A 27,106-nucleotide genomic window follows, 5' to 3' on the forward strand; every position below is an offset into this window, starting at 1 on the left:
AGAAGGTAACACCACTCTTAGCTTACAGAGCATACAGAGCAGGCAGCAGCTGGGTTTGTCCAGGGGTCAACAGTTCCCCTCCCCTTATCTAGACGAAGAGAATTAATTTGCAAGTAGGAATAAATTTGTAGTACTGTACACGGAGTGTGGGTTCAAATGGTGTTATTTGTACAAGTGGTAAGATCCCTGTCTCCATTTAGTCAAAAATTAACAAAAGTCTTGTGTGGCCCTAATTTTAAATGATTATCTGACCACCTGTTGACATCCTAAAGACTACTTCTAAGAGAAGCTTAGATCAAATAAGTGTTGAATGAAATTAAGGAATACTGAATGGATCCTAACGATGGATCCTAACGATGATGTAAGTGTATTAAGTGCCATTCATATCTGCTTAACTGGGAGTGTAATAGTTAACCATGTTCTACATAATGAATGTCTTCAAACTCCTCTCAAGAAATTCAAGGTTATTTAATTGAAGGTTATGTCATTTATATCATAAAAAACTAGATACTTGATCTATACAATTTCTTGGAGTCTTAAGAAGTTTCCTACTCAGACTTGATTTTGCAAAGGTGTCAAGTCTGACAGTCATCTCTGGAGCACAGACTCTGGTGTTTGACTGCTTTGGGTTCAAATCCAAACTCTGCAGGTCACTTACCCTTCCCATGGCTCAGCCCCTCTATCTGTTAAAGTGGGAAAATAGGACCAGCACTGTTGAAAGGATTAGAAAACGCACAAAGCAGCAAGCATGGTGCTTGGCATATGCGCAGTAGCCGGCTGTTGTTATATTTCTGTGCTCATGTTCCAAAATGTTAAAAGACTTGATTATTGGAGTTTGAAAGACTTGTACAACCTTTTGTCTCAGGGGAAATCACTGGAAGGATAGGGACTAACCTCATCACTAGAATATTTCTGGTACTTAGTCAACTGCTGTCGTTAGGCTCTCTTTCACCATTCCTTTTGATCTAATAGGATCATTTAACAACTTCTAATTCGGCTTATTGAACAAAACATGGCAATAGTAGGGGTAAAATATTTACAAATGTATACAAGTTTTGTACTTTATTTGCCAAGTCAAGTGCAGACAATTCCCACAATAAGAAGGTAGGCTCAAAAGTCTCAAAGCTTTTGAAATATTCCATGAATAGGTTAATTCCATTTAAATATGCCACGCAAGGTATTGAGAACAATAACAGTGCTTATTTTTAAAAGACTGGATACCTAACTTCGGCAGCTGAGTAGAGCAAAGCCTTGGTGCTATGTCCAAAATTCTCACTGTTCTTAGAATAGATTTATACATTTTACTGAAAAATGCTAATCCTGAGTTGGGGAATACCTGTAGATATATAAATCTAGACTTCAAAACAAAACAAAACAAAGAACCTGTTATCTAGTTCTGGCTTTTTATTAATTGGTGTATATGACCTTAGCCTACCCAATTATTCGATGCCTCAGTTTTCTCAATTTTCAAAGATAACTGCAAGTACTGTATAGATGAAGATGCATTCCTGAAATGAATGCCTGTTTAGTCAAATAAGATGGAATTGTTGCATAAGGATCCCAACCTTGTTCCACATAGCTTTCCACCCGTAAAATTAACATCTGTTGTAATGGAGATTTGATAGGAAATCCCTCAATTTGCTTGAGAAACTCTGACCCACACCCTGTGGCCTACATAACAGAGTAACAGAGGTTGAGATCCTACAAATATCCATCCTATCCACATCCAAACTCTTGAAGCAAAATCATGGGTACACTGAAAGCCTTTGAAGTGTCAACAGAAACTACATCAGAGTCTCGTAAGGAAATTTCATTTAAAGTGTATCCATTCCACAGTCTCCAGGGTTTCATCATAAAGTGAGTTCACTTTTGAGGTGAAAGGCTTCATTTAAGTATTAAATTTTATTAACTTCGTTCTTTGCATTTGTCATTAAAGCAGGTTAATACTCTTCCCTAGTTTATCCTAAGTGTGGTTCACAGCTGGAAACTTTAACCTTGATCAAGGTTTGTCTCACATTCCACTGCTCAAAACAGGCACTGAGTCTTAATATTAAGAGAGTGACATTATCACAGGTCAGGTTTTACTTGCCACAACCTGCTGGTAGAAGGAAATATATCCACTTGTCTGAACTAGTATTAAGAAGACATTGGGAGGGCAAAAAGGGGAACATTTTATGAGAAGAAATAAAGACTTGCATATTAACACTAAATGTCGTATTCAAAATGGCATTTTATAATGTGTTCAAGTGAAATACTGTAATAAGAGAAAAACCACAAAACTTAACATAAAGTCTAGCTTTATTTTTAAAAAGATTTTACAAGCCTGTCAACCTCAAATGTACATGGGTAAATTATTCATATCTTCCATCAGATGAGGCTCCAGCTTCAAAAATAAATCTTTTTCCACGAATATTCATCCACTATATCGCTCAGCTTGGTTCTGAAACAGTCTCTCCATAAACACGTTCACACGCTGCTGTGGTGGGACTGTTGCGGAGCTGCAGGCGGGTGCAGTTTTACAAGTTTGCTCTGCTTCTGCAGGCTCCCTCACTCTGCTCCCAAGTCCAAATCTTATAAAGAAGAAATGGAGGTTAAGGGGCCTGCCAGAAAAGCCCACTGAATGCATCCTGGAGCGCTCTGTGACAAGCAAGAGAAGAGGTATAGCCTCCAGCAAGGTCCTGGGGAGAGGCAGCTCTGACATGGTTCAGATACCTAAACAAAACAAAACAAAAATGTAGCATGATATAGCAGGCACATCAAAGTTGATAACATTTTTTAAAAGCAGGAGTAAAGCTGAGGACTGGGAAAAGAGGCCACACACTAAACCTGACAGGCTCAGGTAAGCGATCCGTGGTGGGCCTTACATCCTCAGAGACCTAAAGTAGCCACATAGGATGGTTTGAAATGAAAACTTCCTAACTAAAGGCAGTCCTGCCCTACTCCCTCGACGAAGGCCAGTCTTTACCTGAACTACCCTGACTACTGCCTTTTTGCATCTACTGTAACAGGAATGTCACCATAACTTCCTTTTACCAGACCCCTCAGGGCACAATCTCCCACCTGGGCAGAGCCCACAAAGCCCCTCATTGTTATTGTTATCATGTTAATTGTAAACTGTTAACTATCCTACACCCATAAGATGTAAAAAAAAAAAAAAAAGTATGTCTATTTATTACATCGTATCCAATCCCAGAGGTTTCCCTGCTTTGCTGTCTCCCACCTTCCTAATCTACCACCAATGGATTCCACGCACCCCCTTTCCCCCCTCATTTGACTGTAATGTAGAATAAGGCGCAAAACGACCACTCTCTGGAGCATTTTCTCAGTCCATTGACATTTTGCTTCCCAGCAATTTTCATCAGCTTGGCTCAAATAAACTCATAAAAATTCTTAGAGGTTTGGCTGACATCAACAGCAGATTCAAATCCCAAAGAGGAATTTCGATTTGAAATGTACATCATGAGAGAAAAACGCTCATTTTAGATGAAGGTTGACCCAATGTTCAGGGACAATATGGGAAATGCTCTCTGCCAATGCTGTGTTTGGAATATCAAGAGCACAAAGATCTTTTTCTAACAGTTCAAATTTAAGTCTATTTCAACTGATTTTTGTCTGAATTAATTTTTCTTTAAATCACTGTGGTGTCTTTCAGTAGTCCCAGCTGCCAACCAATCATGTGCTTTTTTTCCCAGAGGAAATAATCTGCGCTTGCTAAGAATGAACGGTTCTCTCCAATTCTTCAAGAGCTTTGGCTCACTTTCTAGAGGTCTCCAGCTCTTTAGCTACATGCTTGATATTTTCATCTGCTTAAGAAAGTTGTCCCTCTTTCTCTTAACAAGTAATTTTCTTAATTTCCTATAGTATGATTTCATTTCTTGATCAGTCATTACTTTAAGTTTTTGCCGAAGCTTCTGATTCATTTTCAAGACGTTCATCTCATTTTCTGACTGCAATGATACTTGTTCACTCTGGAGATTTTAATACACTGTATAAGCTCTTCCTTTCTTCTGTCTACTTCAGTTAATTTAATGTTATGTTTGGTTTCTTTCTCCTAGGGTTTTTAAAGAAGCCTTTAACTTAGAAGCATGAATTGACATTCTTCAAAGCCCCTTTTGGCTAATTAATAGTGCACCATTTTCTGAATCTCTCTTCATTTCCAATTCCAAGTTATCATCTGTTTAGTCTTCTCTAAGGACAGCAGCCCAATCTTGCATCTTTAGGTCTGATTTTCTTTCTCACATAGAACTTGTTGTGCATATACTTTGGAGTCTTCAAATGTTGTTTTGTTCAAGTTTATTCATTTGTTCTTTCTGTTCTTCAGATTCTTGTACATGCTATTTCTGGCTTTCCCTAAGTTGGGGATTTTCACTTCAAGTATATTTTATAGCTACCTTAAGTTATTCATACATTTGAAATATTTTGAAGGATGTTTTGACTTCAGCTACTTGTGATGTGAGTGATTCTGATTCATCTTATAAAGACTCTGTATCCTTTTTGAAATACCTACTACCAATTCATCCAGTTCAGAATGTTGAGATTTCTCTTCCTTTACCTCTTCTTCTAGAAAGAGTCTTTCTTCCTTAAATTCAGATTTGGAACTGTTTGGCTTTTCAGACTGCCTCCAAATTTTGAGTTTCTGTTGACCTCTTCTCAAAGCTGGAATCTTTTAATGACTCAGCCTTCATACTCTTTCTGTGTGAGGCTAAATTTTTCAAATAGTTTACGTTTTTCTTTCATTAGTGTAGAAAGTTCTACAGCAAGCTTTTTTATGCTCTCCACATAAAGCCGGCTTCTAATCATTCGAAAACTTCTCCCCCCAAAATAAAATAGAATAATTCAACAGCAAAAAATTCAACAATGGCTACACGTCGGCAATTCCCATGGGACTGGGGCCTTTTTTCGTATCTTCAGGCAATGCAGCAACAACCTTGCACAGCTTTTCCCGGACTGGCCCCAAATACAGCTGAGTGGCAGTCCTGGGCTCCTCCACGGCACCAAGGCTACTGTGGATAGAGCGGCCACCGCCATGGCCATGCCGGGCCACAAACAGCAGACAACATGCAGCTGCGTTCCGTCTAGAACCCAAACCTGCAGAGGCAACCGGAACAGACCACTGGGGAGCAGGCTGCAGGGGGTTGCTGAGGGTACAGAGCCTAACGGCCTCCCCTGTCCACACTGTCCACGCGGGAGCCTCAGTCCCTATGCTGCCCTTTGAGTCCAGATGATCCAGAGGTCGGAGCCTGTCCTGCAAGAGCCTGTGACTTGCCCTCTGCTCCCCACCTCACCCCTGGATTTGGTTTCTGCTAGGCCAGGTGGGAGGCGGGGACACAGTAAATTTCCTCTCCTCCCAGGAGGTTCCCAGACACGTCCTGGGAGTTGCTCTAAAAGGGGCTGGGGCTCTGAGCACCTGGGGAAGCCTCCCACCTTTGCAAGTCCAGGAGCTCAGGCCCAAGGAAATGGGATTTGGCCTCAAGCTCTGCAATGTGGTGTGGGCAGCTCAGACCTGATGAAGAAGACCACCCCTCAAGGCCCCACCCCCACCCGCTGCTGGACATGGAGGCAGTGAGGCTTCCCCTGGAGACACTTCGGCACAGCCTGGGTGAGTGCCACGTGACCCTCCGGCAGAAGCCGGTGCTGGACTCAAGCCCAAACCGCAGCGTCTTCTTCTTGCACACCACAACTGCCTTCTCTCTGCACCCCACACAAGCCCCGATCATATCCTGGGGCGCGCTGCCGGTCCAGGAAAACCAGCTACCGCCTTCATTCCAGTTAGAAATGGCCTAGGCCTGTGTGTCCTGCCCAGATTTCTAAAAATATAAGTATTAATTCCATTGTTCCCAGAGTTACCTTCTTTTCTGTGTGTTTTTACATTTTCTTTCCTGTGTGTGTGCCTATGTTACAGACAAGCCATTTGAGAGAGATCTATTATTGTTATTTTAGAGAAGTCATTTTCCAATGATGCGGCAGTATCTTTTGACAGTGTATAAGCCCTTCAGGCCTACATTTAACTTACAGAGCACTTATTTATAATGATGAGCCCTTAAAGTACAGAGCTTGGGGAAACTGCAGCTTTTTTCTGTCTTCACTACAAAATGGAGGGTCTCTGGTTTGACTGCTTTACTATATTTACATTTACATGGGCAAACCCATTTACTTACCTTCTTTTATGAATACTTGCGGAGTTGTGTTCTACATTTCCTTTATTTTTTCTTTCATTTGCTATTAGTATGATCAGGCCTACTACCCTATGATAATTTGTATATTTTTCTTCTTCTTTAAAAAAATAGGTTACTTTTGTTCAGACTTATTTGAAAGCATTCTTAGAGGTGAACTGTGGGCTCTCCCGGGATGAAAACGGACCTACTGCCAGTTGCCCTCTGAAGGTTTTACCACTACTTACTATGAAACAACCGAGTCTTCGTGTGAGTGATCTGATTCTTCATCATTCACCAAGTATCTTAAACCTTTGCAAGTTTTGGGTTTTGGTCTCTCTTTTCTATTCTTCCTACTTTAAATAGCCCAAACCAATTAGATTAAAATATAATCCAACTGTGAGGGAAGAGTAAGTCTACGTGAATAAAAATTTGTACTCACTGCCAAAAGGATATCGGAATAGAGAATGACCTTGGAAGACTGCTCTGTTATACACATCTGCACAATGAACTCTATCCCTGTTATCAAAAATTACAGATAGGGAAGGCTTGTTTATCCATTCAGCATTTACATATGTCCTGAAACAAATACATAAACAAATGCAGGAAGAGAGAGAAAATATTACTTGCTTCAAAATTACTTCAATATTACAAAATAGATTGTCTTCTTTACAGGAAAGGAAACCTTAGAAAATCACATGTCTAAGAAATCTCTGCGACTGAGCCCTCCGTTCAAAAAAAAGTCTCAATTAGTAAATACAGAGCAATCTTTGAACTGATCTCAAAAGACAGTATGGCCCTGGCTGGTGTGGCTCAGTGGATTGAGTGCCAGCTGTCAGTTCAATTCCCAGTTAGGGAACATGCCTGGGTTGCGGGCCAGGTCCCCAGTAGGGGGCGCATGAGATATTTCATACACTGATGTTTCTTTCCCTCTTTCTTCCTCCCTTGTCCTTTGTCTAAAAGTAAACTTTTTTAAAAGTCTAAAAGACACTATTTTTCTTCAATCACACATAATTATTTAGTCATTCAAACTTTCTAACTTGATAAAGGTAGACCAACAGGCTTGGGAAAACTTGGGAGAATCCTAACCAAAGAGGGGCAGCTTGTTAGCATGACTGCCAGCACTGTTGGAAGACAAACATTTCTAGCTTTGCTTTAATGCCTAGTTTAAGAAACCGCATTGTTTCTTCGGGCCTCAGGAAGTAAAGGAGCTTCACCCACCTTAGAATTAGGGGTATGGCAAATGTATAAATCAGGCACCAGAACATTTTAATAACTTGGAAACTTTTCTACTCATTCATTCAAACTTCCTGTGTGTCAAAGTCTTGATGCATGAGCAACTTATTATTTCCAACATAATAACAAGTCTGTTTTTCATTTGTATCCATGTTTAATAAGCGTGTGTGATTAAAAATATATGGCGTTATAAGAGGCCAAACAGAAAAAGTAGTCCCAGTAAGACACGGCATAAGCTCCTGGAATTGGCTGTAATTTATTCACATTGCCACAAATCAAGGTGTTAACTCAATTCTTTGCTTCTCTGCCAAGGGTGAAAGGGGAAAGTGGAAGGAAAAGGGAAATTAATGTTTATTGAGCAACCATCTCCAAACTTTTTTTAAAATTATTGTTCAAGTACAGTTTTCTGTCTTTTACTCCCATCCCAGCCCACCCCCACAGTGCTCCCCACCTCCCTCCCATTTCTACCCCCCCTTAGTTTTTGTCCATGTGTCCTTTACACTTGTTCCTGTAAACCCTTCCCCTTTTCCCCTGAAATTCTCTCCCCTCTCCCCTCTGGTCCCTGTCAGCCTGTTCTCTATTTCAGTGTCTTTGGTTATATTTTGCTTGCTTGTTTGTTTTGTTTAGGTTCCTGTTAAAGGTGAGATCATATCAAACTTTTTTGATAGTATATTTATAACAGAAAAAATATATTTGAGCATGTATTTCTAAAATGTGTACTTGTCTAGAAATTATATGCATGTAGTATTAGTAACATATAACAAATATATATGCTATACTAACACAAGTATATTATAAATATATAATAGAAATATTTACAGGATGAAATAAAAATACCTAATAATAAGTTTCAATAACTTTTCCCACCTTATATACCCCAGTGGGATGCATCCCACTTTGGAGACTACTATTATTAAATAGTCATTGTCAAACTCTTGGTAGAACCTTAGGTCCCACGGAATTTAAGTAAGAATTCACCAAACCTACTTCGTGGTCATAAAAATATCTGTTTATTACTTCCCAGAACACAATAAAATGTCAAACTGTTAAGACTGATGCACAAGAAATGAGGTAAGTGTTAACTCGCCTTAGAAAAATCTAAAAATCAAGCTAGAACAGCATAAAATCACTGGGAATTCAATCACTATCGAACAAGTAGTAAATGAGTAACATGTTTCCAGTATCTTGGAAATGCAATGTTCCATTCCTGACACAAGCTTCCAGATAATTTTTGCCCATACTCCAGATAACGCTGTATCACCCTTTTCCCTCTCCTAGGACCCTCAAAAGAACAGTCTGGTTTGGCTCCAATGGCTGCTCACTCACGGCAGAACTCAAGCACCACAGAGGGATGTCCGTCAGCCTCACAACCCAGCTATCGTAAGTGGGAACTGGTTTTCACAGTGGTAATACAGACCACTAGCCACTAGCTGTTCTGATTCATCACATTTTGGTACAACTTGCTTCTGGGAAAGTTGAGTCACACCATCCCGGGCTTGGCGATTCAAGCATAAACTCGCAGTGTACACACAGCCTTTTATGTGTTATCCCGAGAAACCCGAAACAGCTGCACTGCTGGCAGGAAAACACAGGGCCACCGGTAAAATATCCAGAACAGTTGCATCTTTTAATTTATGACTGTGCACTGTTTCCATAAAGAGTATATAAAACAGTTCAACTTTTTATAGGTAAAATGTAATAAACAGTCATACCCACTGATGCCATAAATGTGTAAAAAAAGTTTATTTAAAATGATTAATTAGTGTCTGAAAATAGTGTTTCTTGAACACAGTCATAACCCAGAGCAATGAGCAAATATTTTCAATTTTGAGTTATTAATGCTAAGTTGTAGATTCTCACTGCCAAAACCAAGCCAATTAAAATTTCTTTGCAAGCACTAAAGAAAATGCATTTCCTTTCTAGCAATCATTTACATGAAACATGTCTGTTAGAATGATTCTTTAAAGACCTGCCTGTTTACATTGCTGGTTTTGATCTCTAGGGCTGCACAAAACAGTTACTGTTAAATATTTCAACCTGTTTTCACTATGGCAACCTACATTAATTCCAATTTTAAAAATAAAACACAGTTCATTCTTGTTATTCAACTGTGGGCTTTATTTTCTAGCTATCTTAACTTAATGTTCTTAAACACTTTAATTATTGTGGTACACCGAAGTATTTTAAAGGATCTGCCACATTGAAACCACACAATCAGAATTTTGTGTTTTGCCTACTTTTTTCACATTAATCCACATCTGTGTTGTTTTAATTCTTTCATGACCGTTACAAGTACATCACTGAATAGGATTCCTGGGGTTTCTGGCAGAGGTCAGTATCATTCCATGTACACCCTTATACAACAGAAGGAGGAAGAAGTCTTAGCCAAATTTATTTCCAAAAGTCAAGCTCAGTTGGACTTTGGAGCCCAGAGGTAATTGCTCTGACTATTAGCCAATCCCAGGGCAGTATTTCTGTTTTTCATGGGTTTACTTTAAATACCTGTAAATCTTATAAGCAGAAACTGGGGCAGGGGTGTGTGTGTGCTTATTTTGGTACCTATACCCTTTTATATCTTGTTTTTACTAAATGCAGACTAAATTCAAAGATTTAAAAATCCTACCTTTATTTTCTTAATAAGGCTAAAAAAAGTCTGTTTGCAAAAACACATCTAAGATAATTCCTGTGCAGAGGGCACCTTATGCCCTAATTTACACTGTATCTGAAGTTGCCTTCCTTGGCCATTGCCCATCAAAGTCGCTTTCAATAGACTTTGGAGGAGGGAGCGGAAAGGAGGCAATGGCTCCTGGGAGGGGAGGAAGAGAGGATTAAGCACTAGAAAACCACACTTGAAGTTTGTTCCTGAACTTTGATTTCTTACACTGTTATTTTCTTTTGTTACATTTAGCAGCTTTTGCTCCCAAAGAAGGTGGTATAATTTACACTTAGCTTCAGAAAGACTTCATAAGGCAGTTCCTCTAAGATTACTCTTTCACCATTTCCTTTCCTTTAAAAGCCCTATACTGACCATCTGGCTGGAGCAGCAGACTCCGCTCATCGCAGTGCTATTCCACAGGCTTCCCGAGTTCAGAGCTGGGGCCAGAGGGCAGGGGGTCGTTCGTCACTCAAGACCTAGAGGCGGCCAGCACTCTTGCCCTCTGGCCAGAACCCCCTCACGAAAACCCTTGAAAAACTTTGGCTCCAGAGAATCGAAGAATCTTGGAATTTAAATTGAAATGAAAATGTGAAGTTCATATTGGTTCCCTCTACCTCAAATTACCAGGCCCTATGGAGAGTTAAAAGAAAAAAAGAAAAACACAGAGTTAAAAACTTGGACTGGTTTAAACTAAGAAAGAGAGTGAACTCTGGAGACTAAGATTTTATTTTTACAAGGTGGCCCATTTTTTAAAGTCTGCATTTAAAGCTATCATGCGTTAAACAGACCAGTTCCAAGTAGTTCTGCCTCCCAACCTACAAAATTTAAGTAAATGCCATTAAGAAAGATCAGCCATCTGATCCTCAGCTGTCAAGACCAAAAGCCCTTGTAAGTAATTCAGTCAAAACTATTAAAAAATTGACATTAACAACCTGGAGTCTATCTCAATGAGAGTTGAAAACAATCACAGCAATAGTGTGCTAAGACAATTTACCTTTAAAGGGCAGAAACATTCTGAAAACTGAGGTTAAAGCTCAGGGACCCTAACCCAACCATGACGTCAGGATAGACAAACTGCCTACAGAGGGAGATTGGTCTTCATATATTCTAAGATAAATGGGGAGAGCACTACAAATCTGTAATGTCCACATCATGGAGGGCAATTCGGTTATAGAAACACATGGCTCATGAACTATAAGCAAGCAGTCATGATGTTATGCTTCACTTTTATTATCCAGCCATCAAGTAAAAACACAACTTGAATAAACTAATTATTAAAGCTGACTTCAGATTTATACTATATACACTTGGGAACCAAGTGACCAATTATTCTAGATATTTAGAGCACCCAACACCAAAGCTCAGATTTAGAAATTAAAAGCCACGTGATGCCCAAGCGTACAGGTAAATACACATTGCTCAGATAAGCCTTCTGAATTATAACTGAAGTAAACCGTACAGTTAATTGCTGCCAAAGACACGAGGCATTCTAGGAGAGGACAGCTATTACTGAAAGTTAATGTGACCACACAGCCAAAGGAACACGTCCTTGATTTGAGCGTGAACTATCACACACAAAGATGACACAGCTGTAACAGATTCCATGGACAACTGGCAGCTGGTAGATCTGGAAAGCTCAGCTGACAAAACTCTAAGGACAGATCCCATCAACTTAATACAGACGAACACAGGAAATACCTCAGGAACCAGGTGAGATGAGACAAACTGGAGTTGCCAACAGACCAAATGATTTTCGATAAATCTTAAATATACTTCTCAAAACCATGTATTATCTCAGTAACCTTTATGTTTGGCTCATTTCAATATAAGCAGGAAAACGGTATAAATAATGCTTTTACTTACTGTTCCTTAAAACATTATGATAAACATAATGAGGGGAGAGAGGAGAAGGCAGTTTCATGAAAAATCTAAAAGTAAGTCAAATCAGAGTCATATGGAATATATCCTAGTGAGAGACAAGTGCCACTTTTGTGGTGGAACTACGATAGGTATTATAAAAATAAATATCTGAGTTTCTGAATTTCTTAAATCAAGTTCTTTTAAAAATTCTGGTTTGTCTAATGTAATTTTTTCCTGTGAAGTCCATGCTAATAACAGATGTGTGTCAAAAGTGTCATCACATCTTTAAAAAGGCAGGATGAGTCATTTTCCCCTAAGGGTAGGAGAGGTAAAAGGCAGAAATTCATATGTATGTAGCTCATTCATTCTTCAAAAAAAAAAGTTACTGACTGCCTAATATTTGCCAAGTATTGCAGCAACCCTGAGAATAAAGCAGCAAAGATTCCATGTTTTCATGGACCTTATAATTCAGCAAGGGAAAAAACATGTTCAATAATGAGTATCATGAGAAAGCCAGGGCTCTACAAGTTTGGATAAAAAGGGAAGCCAACATGAACAAGTTTAGCAAAGACCTCCCTAAGGAAATGACAGTTTAGACCCAAAGGACAAAGAGGAGCAGAGAGCACACAGGAAGTGGACAGAAGCCCCAGCACACGGGAGAACACGAGGGAAAGGTGGCCCCCGCCCGGGGTGAGGCTACAGATCTGGGCAGAAAGTACCAAAAGAAGGCCTTCTACAACCAATGTCACACCAACAAATTCAATTTTTTTAAAAGAAAGACCTTCTAGGACATATTAAGAACTGTGAAATGCATTCACAGGACAATGGACAGCCACTGAGGTGTTATTGTTAGGAACCTCATCATTTAAATAAGCTATCTGGCTGCACCACAGATTGGGAGAAAAGCATGAGTTGATTATAGAGACTTCTTATGAAAATGCTTTTGTATTCCAGGTGTGAGACAATGCTATCTGAATTAGGGTGGTGTTAGTGCAAATAGAGAAAAGTACTCGTTCAAGCAATATTTAAGGACCAACTGCATCAGTGCATATGAGAGCAGGGAAGGGAAGAACGAAGTAGTGTCAAGGTCAACTTTCAGCTACCTAGTCATGTGTAACAGGGAAGATGCCCTCACAGCAATAATGGAGAAGAATCATACTGGGTTGAGACAGAAGAGAAAAGAAAGATCCTAAGTGTAACTTTGGACTTGAATCTGAAGTGAAACAGAAGAGGCATAAAGTGAAGTTAAGATAACAATTTGGAAGTTATCAGTATTTAGATGGTATTTGAAACCGTAAGAGTAGATGCTAATATTTAGGAAGAGTGTAGGGAATAAGAACACAGAAGGGCCTAAGGCAGAGGCCTAGAAAACTACGATATAGAAGCTGTGGTGGTGAATTTTATGTGTCAACATAAAATTATGTTGAGTGGCCACAGGATGCCCAGATGTCTGACTAATCATTATTTCTGTGTGTCTGTGTCTGTGAGGGTGTTTCTGGTACAGTACGCATGTGGTCCTCCCCTATTTGGGTGGGTATTATCCAATCTGTGGAGGACCTGAGAATAACAAAAAGGTGGGGGAAAACTGAATTCACTCTGCCTGACTGTTTTAGCTGAACATCGATCTTCTCCTGTCCTGATGCTCCAGACTGGCCTCTAGACTGGGACAGGCGTCCACACACCACTGGTTTTCTCTCAGGCCTTCGAACTGCACCACTGGTGTTCATGGGTCTCCAGCTTGCAAACAGCAGATTGTGGAACTGCTCAGCCTCCATAATAGTGTGAACCAATACTTTATAATAAATTTCTTTCTTCTATCTATAATCATTTTCAATAGCTATCTATCTACCTATCTATCTATCCTACCTACTTACCTACCTACCTACCTAACTACCTCTCTCTTGCTTGCTCCCTTCCTCTCCTATAGACTCTGTTTCTCTGGACCACCTTGACTAATACTCAAACATATTTTGAAGAGAAAGGTGCATTCAGGTTTACCAGATGCTGCAGTCCCCTCCCAATACCTCCTACACTCCCTTCCCCTGGTCTTACAAACGAGGTAGAAGTAAGAGAGGTGTAAACAACTTGGAAAGGAGTAGAACCTGCTTCTCGGCTTGACTCCTTTTTGACCCCTTCTTATAACAACAGAGATAGGAAACATGAGACTTCTCCATCTAGGCTCCAAAGGCCCTATTCCTGGGATATAGAGCAGCAGTGCTTCTTACAGCAAAAAGCAAAGGAAACACTGAAAATGTCCGTCGGCAGGAGAATGAACAAAGTGGCATTACTTCCACAGAACACTATACAGCAGTGAAGACAAAGAGCTACAGCTACATACATGCATCAACATTGCAGAATCTCACAATGCTCGGTTAAAAAAACAAATTAAAGAAAATATGTAGAGCATGCTCCATTTATAAAAAGTTCTAGACAAGTAAAACTAAACACAGAATGTACAGATATGATCAAACTGCAAAGAAATGCAAGAAAATGACAATCACCATATTTAGGGTGAGTGAATCTCTGACGTGCAGTGGGACGAGGAATGAGTGCACGGAGTGTCAACGGCACTGGCTATGCTCCATCTCTTACATCAATAACTGGAATTCAAAATACAGGACTTGAAGGAGTGAGGAGGGAGAAGTGATGAGAACACAAATGACTCAGCAACTGTTGTATTATTATTCTCCATACAATACATATACTATATATTTTCTCTATGTATGAAATATTTCATTAATAAAAAAAGGAGTGCACAGAACATAGTCATGAAACTGCAGCTGCAATCCAGTCAATAATCTGCATGGACACATGGCCTCCGTTTCAGTGAATATTACTATTTATAGCTACTCCGATTCTGTTAGCAAGCCTAAGTGTTGATCAAAGGTTTAAAAGGTGACCTACCAAAGCAGCAAAACAAAGGGCAGATAAAAATCACTTAAGTGGTCGATGAGCCCTCATCCAAAACCCTGATAATCTGGAATTTTCCCCCATGACAATACTGAAAATTTCTATTTCTTTACCAGAAGAAGAGTACTGAGCTCTCCATGGCTAATACTACAGTAACAGCCTACATGAAGAAACCAAACTCACTTCCTCTCCCAGTTCAGTGGTAGTTAGTCAAGCACCTTCCAAAGTTTGCAAAAGGGAAACTCCCCATGAGTATGGTTTTCTGCTGACGGCAAACTCCCTAAACGATCTCAGTCTTCTATCTCGTATCACTCCCCATCTTTCCCTGTAGCACATAAATCCATAAAGACATCATAGTTTAGTAGAAGGGGCAAAGATTTCGGAAACAGATGCATCTCAGTTTGAATCCCTCCTTGGACAATTATTAACATTATGATTAGGAAAGTGCTTTTATTTTTTTAAGCCTCAGTTTCTTTATCTGTAAAAGTGAGACAACAATACCTCCTAGTAGTTTTTAGAAGATTAAACAAGAAAAAATATGTAAATTGTCTGGCACAGAAGTGTAGTGTCCCTGTCCACCCTTTGTATTTTCTTCGATACTACTAATACAAAGTAAGCTGTCACAATGTATAGGGTTTTCATAGCCCAAATTTCCAAAGCATTTTACCTTCTGCTAATCAGTATGTACCTCACCTTTCTCAACTGTGATGTACCTGTCTATTTCCATATCTAGGCCAACAATAATAATGTTGCCCCCGCCTCTACCTTTCTATGTACCACAAATATGGAGATGTAAGTGGAGGTTATATTTTTTTTTAATTAGGTAAAATAAAAGAAGTAGACCTGTTTGTTAATCTATTATCACAAGGTAAGAGAGCAAACCAAGGACATGAACACCTACTTATTAAAAAACAAAAAGGAAAATGTATATATATATATATAACATATAATACATTTACACACAAACATACATACAGATCTATATTTCACAAATACTATGCATGCACGAGTACACTTTATTTCAAATGTTAAAATGCCACATTATTTCCACTCTCACTGAATTTCTTTTCTCTGATTCCTCATATCCAGGATTTTGACTCCATCACCATTAAACGGCCATTTCTCTGTCCTCACCCTCCTTCACCTCGAAATCGGAGACAGCCTCTGGCTGTGAAATATTCTTAGCCTCTGACTCCCATAACAATGCCTATAGTTTGGGCGACAGGTCTACTCTTTGACAAAGATTCTCTAAATGTCTCTTTTCCCACCTACTTCCTCATTAATAGTTTTCTTCTCGGCTTACCTACTCTTCTGAACTCTTCTTCTACTATTCTGAAAATAGACATGAGATGCTTCCCTATATAACACAAAATGTTATATATTATAACAAATAATAATAATAAAATAATTAAGCTTAACAGCAAGAAAACTTCAGATACCAGAAATTGGACTCATAATCAGTGCGTGAGCAGGGGCTAAAGTTCAGAAAGGTCCTGGGTACCAGCAACTCAACAACCATGTAGGCACCTAGGGGACATGGGTCTCAGACCTGTTGGAGGCAGGGACTGGGCTTGGCTTCCTGCATATTAACCTATATCTACAAAATGCTATCCCACATGTAAAACAACTTGTCGTGAAATTTTGCTCACTGGCTTGGGGACAATCACAAGAAAGTCAAGGGGCATGACTAGGAAAGAAATTATACATAATGTATCACAATACCTAAGCCTGTTCCTTCTCTGACAAATTAAGAATTAACAATGGGTCCAGCCTGTTGGTGAAGCCAACAGGAGTTTGGCAGATACAAATGTGAATCCCTGTGTCAACATGCCTTCATAATCCAAGGCTCATGGGAAAACAACTCCCACTAAAAAGGGGTTCGTAGATTTTTTAAAAGATGAAATTGAGCCCCACTTATAAAAGACTCAGAAGACACAACCAATGACAAGACAACACACTTGGACCCATAGATAAGAAAAGCTGAAAAGAAATATTAAAAGAAGTATTCAATTGATCCTTAAACAATATGGGTATGAACCTCACAGTTCCACTTACACATGGTTTTCAATAAATACGTTGTGGGTCCTCCTATCCCTGGGTTTCGCATCCATGGATTGAAACAACCGATGATGGGAATCCCTAGATGCAAGTGGCTGACTGACTATACATTGTTCCACTCCATCCTATACAAGGATTTGAGTGTCCACAAATGTGGGTTTCTGCAGGGGGGATCATAGAACTATCCCTTGCAAATACTGAAGGACTATACTTAAGTTTGGGGGGAGTCAAAAGTTATGTAGAAAGAAATCAATACCATAAGGCAAGAAAAAGACAATATGAAAAAGACAGGCATTTTTTTTTGAAATAAATCAAACAGATTCTGAGAATAAAAATTTCAATTAACAGGTTAAGTAAGCAGATGAATTTAGTGAATTAGACTATGGCCATATCATCCTGAAATCACCCAATCTTGTCTGAAATTAGTGAATTAAAAGATATGCGAGGTCTGTCCAGAAGGTATCCAGCCATGTAATATGAAAAATAGGGACATTTATTGATGACGATACAAGATACAAGAAACACTGTACATAAGACAATGACACCTTAGTCCTCTTCAAAGTAGGTGCCTTGGGACCTCACACAGTTCTCTCAATTGCTATCAGCTGCCCTGTCATATTTTCCTGAATCTCAGAGATGGTCTCAAATCCCTTTCAAAGTGATTTTAGTTTTGGGAAAAGCCAGAAGTTGCAGGGTCCCAAGTTTGGGCTGCAGCGGGGCTGAATCACCTGGGTAATTTGATAGTTCGCCAAAAACTCTGCCTGGGACGTGATGCATGAGCAGGTGTGTTGTTGCGATGAAGCAGCCAATCACCAGCTGCGGATAGCTGCAGCCTTCTGAATCATCCAAATAGTTCCCACGGAGGAATGTTCAAGCTTAATGCAAAATGTGATTAGATCCGTTGCTCTATTCCCTCAGTAATTTTGAATGCCTTGGCCACACAGTACACATGCTCACTCAAAGTGTCCACCACCCTCACTGACTGGCATAGTGAAGTTGCCACTGTTCGTGTGTGTGCATTTCAGTTCACTCTCCTTGGCTGCCAGACTACATCAACAGTGTGCAAATTATTCTTGTTATACTGACAATGGCTGGATTCTTTCTGGGCAGACCTCATATGTGAGGAAAAACATGAAGAATTCAGCAGCACTAGAACATAGAAAATGTAAAAGACTTGCTCAAGAAGATATTTCAGCAACAAGGAAATAAAATGCCAATGGAAGAGTAGGATACATGAAGCAAAGATGAGCCAAAAGCACCACCACCACCACCACCATACACGGGTAACAAGGACAGCAAGAAAAACAGGAGGGGGTGGTCTAACGTTAAGCATTCTACAGCCTTTGTTTTGTTTGGAAGGAAGAGATATGTTACCTTTAGACTTCTGAAAATAACACTTATTACTTCTGAGTGGCAAAATTATAATAGTTCTTTTTTATATTACTCTTTGTATTTCTCTATGTTAAAATATTTAACAGTATTTTAGATGGATTGCCCACATAGAATTATTTCTTTCCTCCTCTGAATTTGCACAGTACTTTATCCCTACTTCTCTTGTAAGTACCATGGCTATTTATAAATATTATCCATTCCCTGTCACATAAGTTTCTTGATAGCAAAATAAATACTGACTCGCTAAACAGCCATTGTTTTTTTAAAAAATAAATCATCCTAACTTATACGCAGAGAGTACAGAATTTTAAAAGTCAGTCAAGATTCTGGGTAGTTAAGATAGAGATCTAAAGAATGGCCATGATAAAGATAGCAAATAAAAACACAGAGGATATGAAGAATTATCACCACAAAATATGAAGCTGTGAAAGAAAGTGGCAGAGGAGTCTGTGGAACATAAGTTGTACGTCAGTCACTGAGGACAGGAAAGTTTCTTACAAATTAGAAGATGCCTATAAAAATGACAGAGAGATGGGGTATAATATAGAGTGTAAAATAACTTTATTTAAATTCTAAATATTGGCATTTTCCTTAATATATGTATTTAAAAATTCTTTGATATTTTACTATACTGTCTCATAAGCTGAACCCATTTCCTACTCAAATATACACTCTATATTGGAATACAGGTGTGACTGCAAAGAAAAACAAGAAATTCAAATAGAACTGAACACACCCAAAGCTACGTATTTTGTAAGATATTTATTTTTCCATTCAAAGCACCTTCTCAAAAGGTCTATTTCACACACTGGAATCTGAATCATGTCAACAACTTATATAAATCTCTAAAGCAAACAATAACAAGCAAAGACAAAGCCACGTGGATAAAATAACTGATGTTTTCTCTTAATTATGAAAAATTCTATTTTTCCAGCAAGTAGAAACAGGTTCATAAAATATCTACTAAGGGGAATGAGTGACTATAAGCAATATAATCTGAAAAAGTTCCAAGAGTTCTGGTTTAATGCATAACAATTTCAAGTTTTTAAGAAGCATTTTTAATACTTAAGCCACAGAAAACTTGTACTCTCTTCCAAAAGCAAAACCACAGCATCACTTTGGGGAGAAAAAAAAAATCTATGCCCATTATTGCAAGTAATGTGCTAATGCAATCAATTTTGTCAAAAATGAAGCTTTTCTGGGACAGAATGCTTTAACAGACAAGTCGGTTAGTTGGTTACACACCACTTGAACCAAAAAATTCATGTGTAAAACAATGTTCCTCTTATTTAAAAAAATTATAGAATTATTTTCAGTATTCTGGTTTGCTTCCAGACTACAGTTTTTTGGCAATGCATTATGACTCTGAATATACTAGAATAATACTTTAATTGAAAACACATTCTAATCATTTACATATGACTTTTTGAAAGTCATTAAATTTTAAAAATTTAATCTACTTTTTTAAAAAGTTTACTTTAAACCTAAATTTCTTATTTTATTACTTTAAAAGGATAAAGTGAAGGGGGAAAAATATCTTACTGTTTTCCTTGAATTATACCTTTTGGGAGAAAAATTATTTCTACCTGTCATACCAAGTTCATAAAATAAGCCACACAGTATCTGCACTTCAAAATCATGGTTTGGAGTGAATCTAACCGTATAAGTCAATGAAAGTAAAAATAAAAAACAAAATCCAAACTAAGATTATGCTGATAAATTTTGTTCCTAATTGGCCTCCATTTGTGAAAATTATTTTAAGGAACTAAAGATAGCATTTTATTTGAAATGACAGCACATATATACTAAAGAAATAAATCCCATCCTTGAAAGAAACACTTTCAAGGATGAAGTTACATGTATGATTACATGTACATAGTTACAAGGATGTATCTACATGTATGATTACATGTAGTTACATTTTAGTAATATAACTAAAAATAAAATTTAATTGTAATCATACATGCAGTTACTAAAAATAAAATTTAAATGTAAAATAAATGAAAAGACCAGTAGGTAACGGCAGTCAGTATACACAGTCCAATAAGAGAAGTAACTTAAAATCCTAAAACTGAAAAGAACATTACAATGAAATCTTATCCCAGGCCCTCATCAAGACCTAATCACATCATAATTAAAATGGCAAAGATTAGAACAATTATATGCCAAAAAATTAGGCAATTTGGACTAAAGGGATTCCTAGAAACATATAATCTTCCAAAACGGAATCAGGAAGAGTCAGAGAATCTGAACAGACTGATTATAACTAGGAATTTGAAGCAACAATCCCAACAATCCCACAAAACTCCCAACAAACAAAAGCCCTGGACTGGATGGCTTGACAGGTGAACTTCACCAAAGAAGTTCTTCAAAGAAGAATTAACACCTAACTTTCTCAAACTACGCCAAAAAATGCAAGAGGAGGAACACTATCAGCTCATTTTATGAGGCCAGAATTATCCTAATTCCAAAACCAAATAAAAACACTACAAAGAAAGAAAATTATAGGCCAATATCCCTGATGAATACATTAATAGATGCTAAAATCCTCAACAAAGTATTAGCAAACTGGATCCAGCAGTACACTGAAAAGATGATATACCATCACCAAGTGAGATTTATTCCAGAGATGGAAGGTTAGTATAATATTTGCAAATCAGTAAACATGATACACCAAATAAATAAAATGAAGGATAAAAACCACATGATCATATCAATAGAGACAGAAAAAGCATTTGATAAAATCAAGCACCCACTTATGATAAAAAAACTCTCAGCAAAGTGGTACCAAAGGGAATACATCTCAATATAATAAAGGCCATATATAACAAACCCACTGCCAACATCATAATCAATGGGCAAAAATACAAGAGTTTTCCTTAAGATGGGTAACAAGACAGGGATATCCACTTTCACAGCTCTTATCCACCATATTACTGGAAGTCCTAGCCACAGCTATGAGACAAGAAATAAAAGGCATCCAAAGTAAAACTGTCATTATTTGAAGATGACATAACACTGTGCACAAAGAAGTCCAAGAATTCCACCAAAAAAACTACTAGAACTGATAAATGAATTCAGGAAAGTAGCAGGACACAAAATAAAAATCTAGAAATCAGTAGCATTTTTATACACCAATAATAAGCTATCAGAAAGGGAAACTAAGAAAACAATTCCATTTATAATTGGATAAGAAAATAATAAAATACCTAGAAATAAATTTAACCAAGTATGTAAAAGACCTATACTCAGAAAACTATAAGACCCTGAAGAAAGAAATCGAAGATGATACAAACAAGTGGAAACATACACCATGTTCATGGATAGGAAGAATTAACATCATTAAAATGTCTATACTACCCAAATCAATCTACCAATTCAATGCAATTCCTATTAAGATACCAATAGCATATTTCACAGAACTAGAAAAAATATTCCAAAAATGTATATGGAACCACGAAAGACCCCAAATAGTCACTGCAATCTTGAGAAAAAAAGAGCATAGTTGGAAGAATCATGTTATCTGATATCAAACTATACTATAAGGCCATAGTAATTAAAACAGCATGGCACTGCTGTAAGTGAATGGCTCAGTTTATTGAAGCATCATCCTGTACATCAATAGGTTGTGGGTTCACCCTCAGTCAGAGCACATACCTAGGTTGTAGGTTCAATCCACATATGGGAGGCAACCGACTGATATTTCTCTCTCACATCAATGTCCGCCTCTGTCTGTCTGTCTGCCTATCTGTCTCTCTCTCTCCCCCATCCTGTCCTCTCTCTCTAAATCAGTAAACATATCCTTGGGTGAGGATTTAAGAAAAATATCATGGTTCTGGCATAAAAACAGAAATATAGAGAAAATGGAACAGAACAGATAGCCGAGAAATAAACCCATGCTTTATGGTCAACTACTATTTGACAAAGGAGGCAAAAGCATACAATGTGGTAAAGACAATCTATTCAATAAATGGTATTGAGAAAACTGGACAGATACACACATACATATGTAAATAAAAACTAGGTCACCTTCTCACACCATACACAAGAATAAACTCAAAATGGATTAAAGACTTAAATATAAGACTAAAAACCATAAAATTCCTAGAAGAAAACAGAGGCAGTAAAATCTCAGATATCTCTCATAGCAGTGTTTTTTCTACTATATCTCCTCAGGCAAGGGAAACAAAGGAAAAAATAAACAAATCAGACTACATTAAAAAAAGGTTTTGTACAGCAAAGGAAACCATCAACCAAATGAAAAGACAACCCACTGAATGAGAGAACATACTTACCAATGATACATCGATAAGGGGTTAATATTTAAAATTTATAAAGAACTTATTTAACTCAACACCAAAAAACCAAACAATCTAATTTAAAAAAAAAAAAAGAACAAAGGACCTGAACAGACACTTCTCCAAAGAGGACATACAGATGGCCATTAGACATATGGAAATATGCTCAATGTCACTAATCATCAGAGAAATTCAAAATAAAAACTCAGCGAGATATCACCTCACACCTGTAAGAAAGGCTATCAACAATAAAACAACAAACAACAGGTGTTGGCAATGACGTGGAGAAAAGGGAACCCTAGTGCACTGTTGGTGGGAATGGGATTGGTATAGTCACTGGGCAAAAACAGTATGGAGGTTCCATAAAATATTAAAAATGGAACTGTCTAGTAACCAACCCAGAGATTCCATTTCTTGGGAACACTAATTCAAAAGAATATATGCACCCCTACGCTCAATGCAGCATTATTTACAGTAGCACAGAAATGGAAGCAACCCAAGTGTCCATCAGTAAATGAGTAAATAAAAAAGCTGTGGTACATTTGCACAATGGAATATACTACTCTGCCATAAAAAAAGAAGGTTCTCTTACGCTTTGTGACATCATGGATGGACCTAAAGGGCATTATGCTAAGTGAAATAAGCCAGTCAGAGAAAAACCATATGATCTCACTCATATGTAAAATCTAATGAACAAAATAAACAGACAAAACAGAAACAGACTCGTAGAGCGAACAGACTAACAGCTGTCAGAGGAGTGGGGTGTTGCAGGGCTGCGTGAAAAAGGTAAAGGGATTAAGCATGAAACAAAAAACATAGTATAGACACAGTCAATAGTATGGTGATTGCTAGAGGAAATTGGGAATGTGGGGAGGCAGAAGAGAACATAAGGGGGAATAAATGGTGATGGAAGGAAACTTTACTTGGGGTGGTGAACATAATACAATATACAGATGATATATTATAGGTTAAAATTTTTTATCTTCTTGGGATCAATCTATTCCTTCAATGAACATATATTAAACACTTACTATGAAACAGTATTGTGCTAGGTGCTAGATGAGAAGATGGTCCCTATTCCCAAGGAACTCAAAGTCTAGTGTAAAGAAAGATGAAGATAAACAATTTTAAAACATAGGAGAAATGGCCACCTGGAGAAGTCATGAGAGTGTTTGCAGAAAACATAATGCATAAGTTGATATATGAAGGGAGAATAATAATTTGGCAGGTAAAGAGGCAAGAAGGGTATTCTAGAAAGGGGAAAAGTATACAAAGTGTCTAGAGGCCTGAGTGTCAAATCTGAAAGGCCCTGTATGCCTTAAGTATTTTTAATAGATAATGGGGACTCATTAAAAATGTTAGTGGATAAATGATGCAATCTGACCTAAATTTTAAAAATCTTTGTATGAAAGACAGATTAGAGAAAGAGAGGGTAAAAAAGGAGGCAAAGAAAATTATCATGAGCACCTTTAGGGATTATGACCCTAAGGAGCTTAATTATCTAATTATACGAGAAATAGCAGCAAGAAAAAAATTCTTTAACAACCCCCAAGTCTCAGACACAGAAGACTGGCTGGACTAGAAAGTTTCATCACAACAGAATATGCACAGCTAGAATATTTTTCACAAAGAAGATAGCTCCACTTTGAACATAACATACTTGTCAGGCACATAGGAAGAAAAATAGAAATTCCCAGGATCCAGCTGGAAATCTGGGTTTAAAACAAACAGGCCTGGGATTTAAATAAATCACTTTACCTTTCACACTGGCTTTCGCAGAGCCCTTGGGTTCTAAGTAAGTGCCTGCAGGGCAGAATGCAGAGGAGGACCAGGCTGGATCCGTCACCCCCTCTGTAACAGAGTACTCATGCTGTCATCTTTGGGGGTTCCAGTAAGATTAAAAAAACTACTGTCTCTTTTAAAAGTTTGAAAACTATTAAAATATACCTATAGGATCAAACAGATATGGTGTTGTATTCTGACCACTCCCTTAGTAGTGAACTCAGACAAGTCACATGTCTGTTCAGAGTTGTTATAAACTGTCAGGCACCATGTATGAGAAGTGCCTAGGAGAGAGCCTAGCTCATAATAAGTACTCAGTAGTAAGCGAAACCAGAAGATCGAAGAGCCACGCATGATAACAACTTTAGCAGGAGTTAGTCAAAGAAGATTTAGAAGCAGAGGTCAGAGAGAATAAAACAAAACTAGTGTCACAAACCAAAGGAAAGATACAGCTTGAGGAAAAGAAAGTGGTCACAGAGAGATAAAATAAGACCAGGACTACAAGATAACCTGCCAAATTTTTTAACTAGGAATTCAATAGTGAATTAACAAAGTCAGATTCTAAATAAAAGCCAAACAGACTAGGTCTGGAATAAATCAGAAATAAGCCAGTGGAGATAGCAAACATAAAACTTCTTTCGCAAGTTTAATGAATATGGGAGAAAGGGCAGTATTTTGAGGGGAGATTAAGGATTGATGAAAGAAGTTGTTTCAAGATGGAAATTTGAGTATATTCATGTGGTAAACTAAAGATCTAACAGAGAAGTGAAGATCAGGGAAAAGGGGTGGAGGCCAATTTGATGGTGTAACCCCCGAGTGGAAGGTCCAAGCAGACCACAGAACACAAATGGCAAGATTAGTTTCAGACGTAGGACAGGGTCCTCTCTGCATCTAAGGATGGACGGAAGGTGTTGACAATGTGTGCAAACACAGACAAGTTTACAGTTGGGACTGGCTTTGAGGGGATACATTCATACGTCTATTTCCTCTGTGTAGTGAGTTAAAAGATCAGCTACCGAGTCTGAAAGAAGGAAGATAGGAGTGAGAGATTTGGGAGAGGGGTGATCTGGGAAAGCCATTGTGGGAAAAGAGAGAAACCAACTATGGGTTTGTGCAGAATGACTGCTGAGTGGCACCCAATCTACAGTTGCATGATTTTCTCCAGGTGTACTCAGCAGAACCCATATAATAATTCATACATTTAACAAGTATTTCCAATTCCTCTTTCTATGTAAATGTCATATACTAACATGGTATGATTAAAACACTAAAATTACTGTGATCTTGATCCATAAAAAATAAATTATGTGACTATAAATGAATTTCAGAAAGTACCCCAATGGCTTAGGCCCTTTTGGTCTTGTGGTTACAGAGAAGAGTGACCAAAGATTTACTCAGCCTCACTCGGGTCTGGGTGCATATTGTAAAGTGCTTCTTCTAAGAAAGCTATCTTGAATTCAAATTGATTCCAAATAAAAACAAAGAATATATATAACATTACAATTCCTTCACACAGAGATCCTCTCTCTTTTTCCTGGCGGAATTTTGGATAGAGGCCAAAGTTCCTGCCTCCTTTCTTAAATAAGGGTGTTTCTTTTCATGACATATTATAGACTCAGATTTGTTTGTTTGTTTGTTGGTTTGTTTAAAGAAAATGCTACCTGTGTCTCCAGAAAACACTTCTGAACACAGTAGGAGGCTGTAGATTTTGAAAACTCCTTACTCCTAAAGAAGTTTACCTTGAACAAGAAAGCGCACTGCTGAGACCTGATGAGTGTAAAGCACTTGAGCCTACATGATGAGAGTTAAGTGGTACTTAGAAGCTTTGCAATTCTGATTAATGTCTTCACATTAGCTGCTTAATTGCACTGACTGAATTTTTCTTCAGTGGACCAAATACTTTCTTTATTGGCTTTGGGAAACTGTTATAATCATATTTACGGTAAGAATTTTCTAAACATTTATTTCCTCACAGTGAACAAAGACTTAACACTTTTTTAATAGCTATGTTTGCATGAAAACTTCCTGAGTTCTCAATATTTATTTTTCTATGAATAGTTAAGACAATAAAATAGTTCTCAGTACTAGCCAGAAAAACAGAGATAATTTCTCATAGAAAATTATTAGTTCTAAAAACCAAAATTAAAGTGCCTGGCTTACCAGAACTTGGACAACTTGTAATTCTTATGGAATTCTGTAATTTTTAAGGCATTAAGAGGAAATCAGCTTTTAAGCTGGTATAAACCAATATATCCTGTGAACTTAAAAAATGGTCACATGTTGGGGCAAATGTTTTAGATACTACCTAAACAAGAAAATAAAGATCTCACATTTAATGTTTTAAAAATAGCAAAGCATAAAGAAAACAGATGATTAAGAATGATCTCTAAAATGCAGAACACTGAGTACAGCTATTTAATCAATTGGTGCTATAATACTCTATGCAATTGGCAATCTTTAAATTCGGATTTGATTACAAAAGATTGAAAGAAGTTTGATAATGTGTTTCTCCCTAGTTTGCTTCCTTTTCTTTCTTTGCTCAAGAACAAGTATTTTAGTCTGTAGTGATACAAAAAAAATGCATGTTCTGCTGTAACCATAATTTGCTGACAAAGTATGAAGAACAGAGAATAGACTCAGAGCTCCTAGTTTAACTTGTCTCTACTTAATGGCTTTCGATGACTCATATTTCTTTCTTTCTTTTTTTTTTTAAAGAAAGGAGAAGGGAATGAGAAAGAGAGGGAGAGAAACACCAATGTGTG

General features: G+C 37.8%; 1 protein-coding gene and 1 pseudogene across 2 annotated transcripts in view; both read right to left on the bottom strand.

The window, feature by feature from the left end:
• Window positions 1-2,280: 2,280 nt before the first annotated feature.
• MNAT1 (MNAT1 component of CDK activating kinase) overlaps window positions 2,281-27,106 on the bottom strand; it is a 167,383-nt gene continuing 142,557 nt past the window's right edge. Inside the window, exons 8-9 of one of the 2 annotated variants that reach the window (XM_037031564.1) lie at window positions 24,321-24,413; window positions 2,281-2,712 (exon numbers count right to left, since the gene is read on the bottom strand). In XM_037031564.1, the coding sequence (XP_036887459.1) occupies window positions 2,592-2,712; window positions 24,321-24,413 (214 nt within the window). In that variant the 3' untranslated portion in view covers window positions 2,281-2,591. The remainder of the gene's footprint in view (window positions 2,713-24,320; window positions 24,414-27,106) is intronic. The other variant, XM_037031565.1, reaches the window with a different exon arrangement.
• Window positions 2,744-5,117, bottom strand: LOC118976849 (melanoma inhibitory activity protein 2-like; annotated as a pseudogene).

This window comes from Sturnira hondurensis, unplaced genomic scaffold (genome assembly GCF_014824575.4).
Source record: "Sturnira hondurensis isolate 20B ecotype Veracruz unplaced genomic scaffold, ASM1482457v3 Scaffold0021143, whole genome shotgun sequence".
Classification (NCBI taxonomy): domain Eukaryota; kingdom Metazoa; phylum Chordata; class Mammalia; order Chiroptera; family Phyllostomidae; genus Sturnira; species Sturnira hondurensis.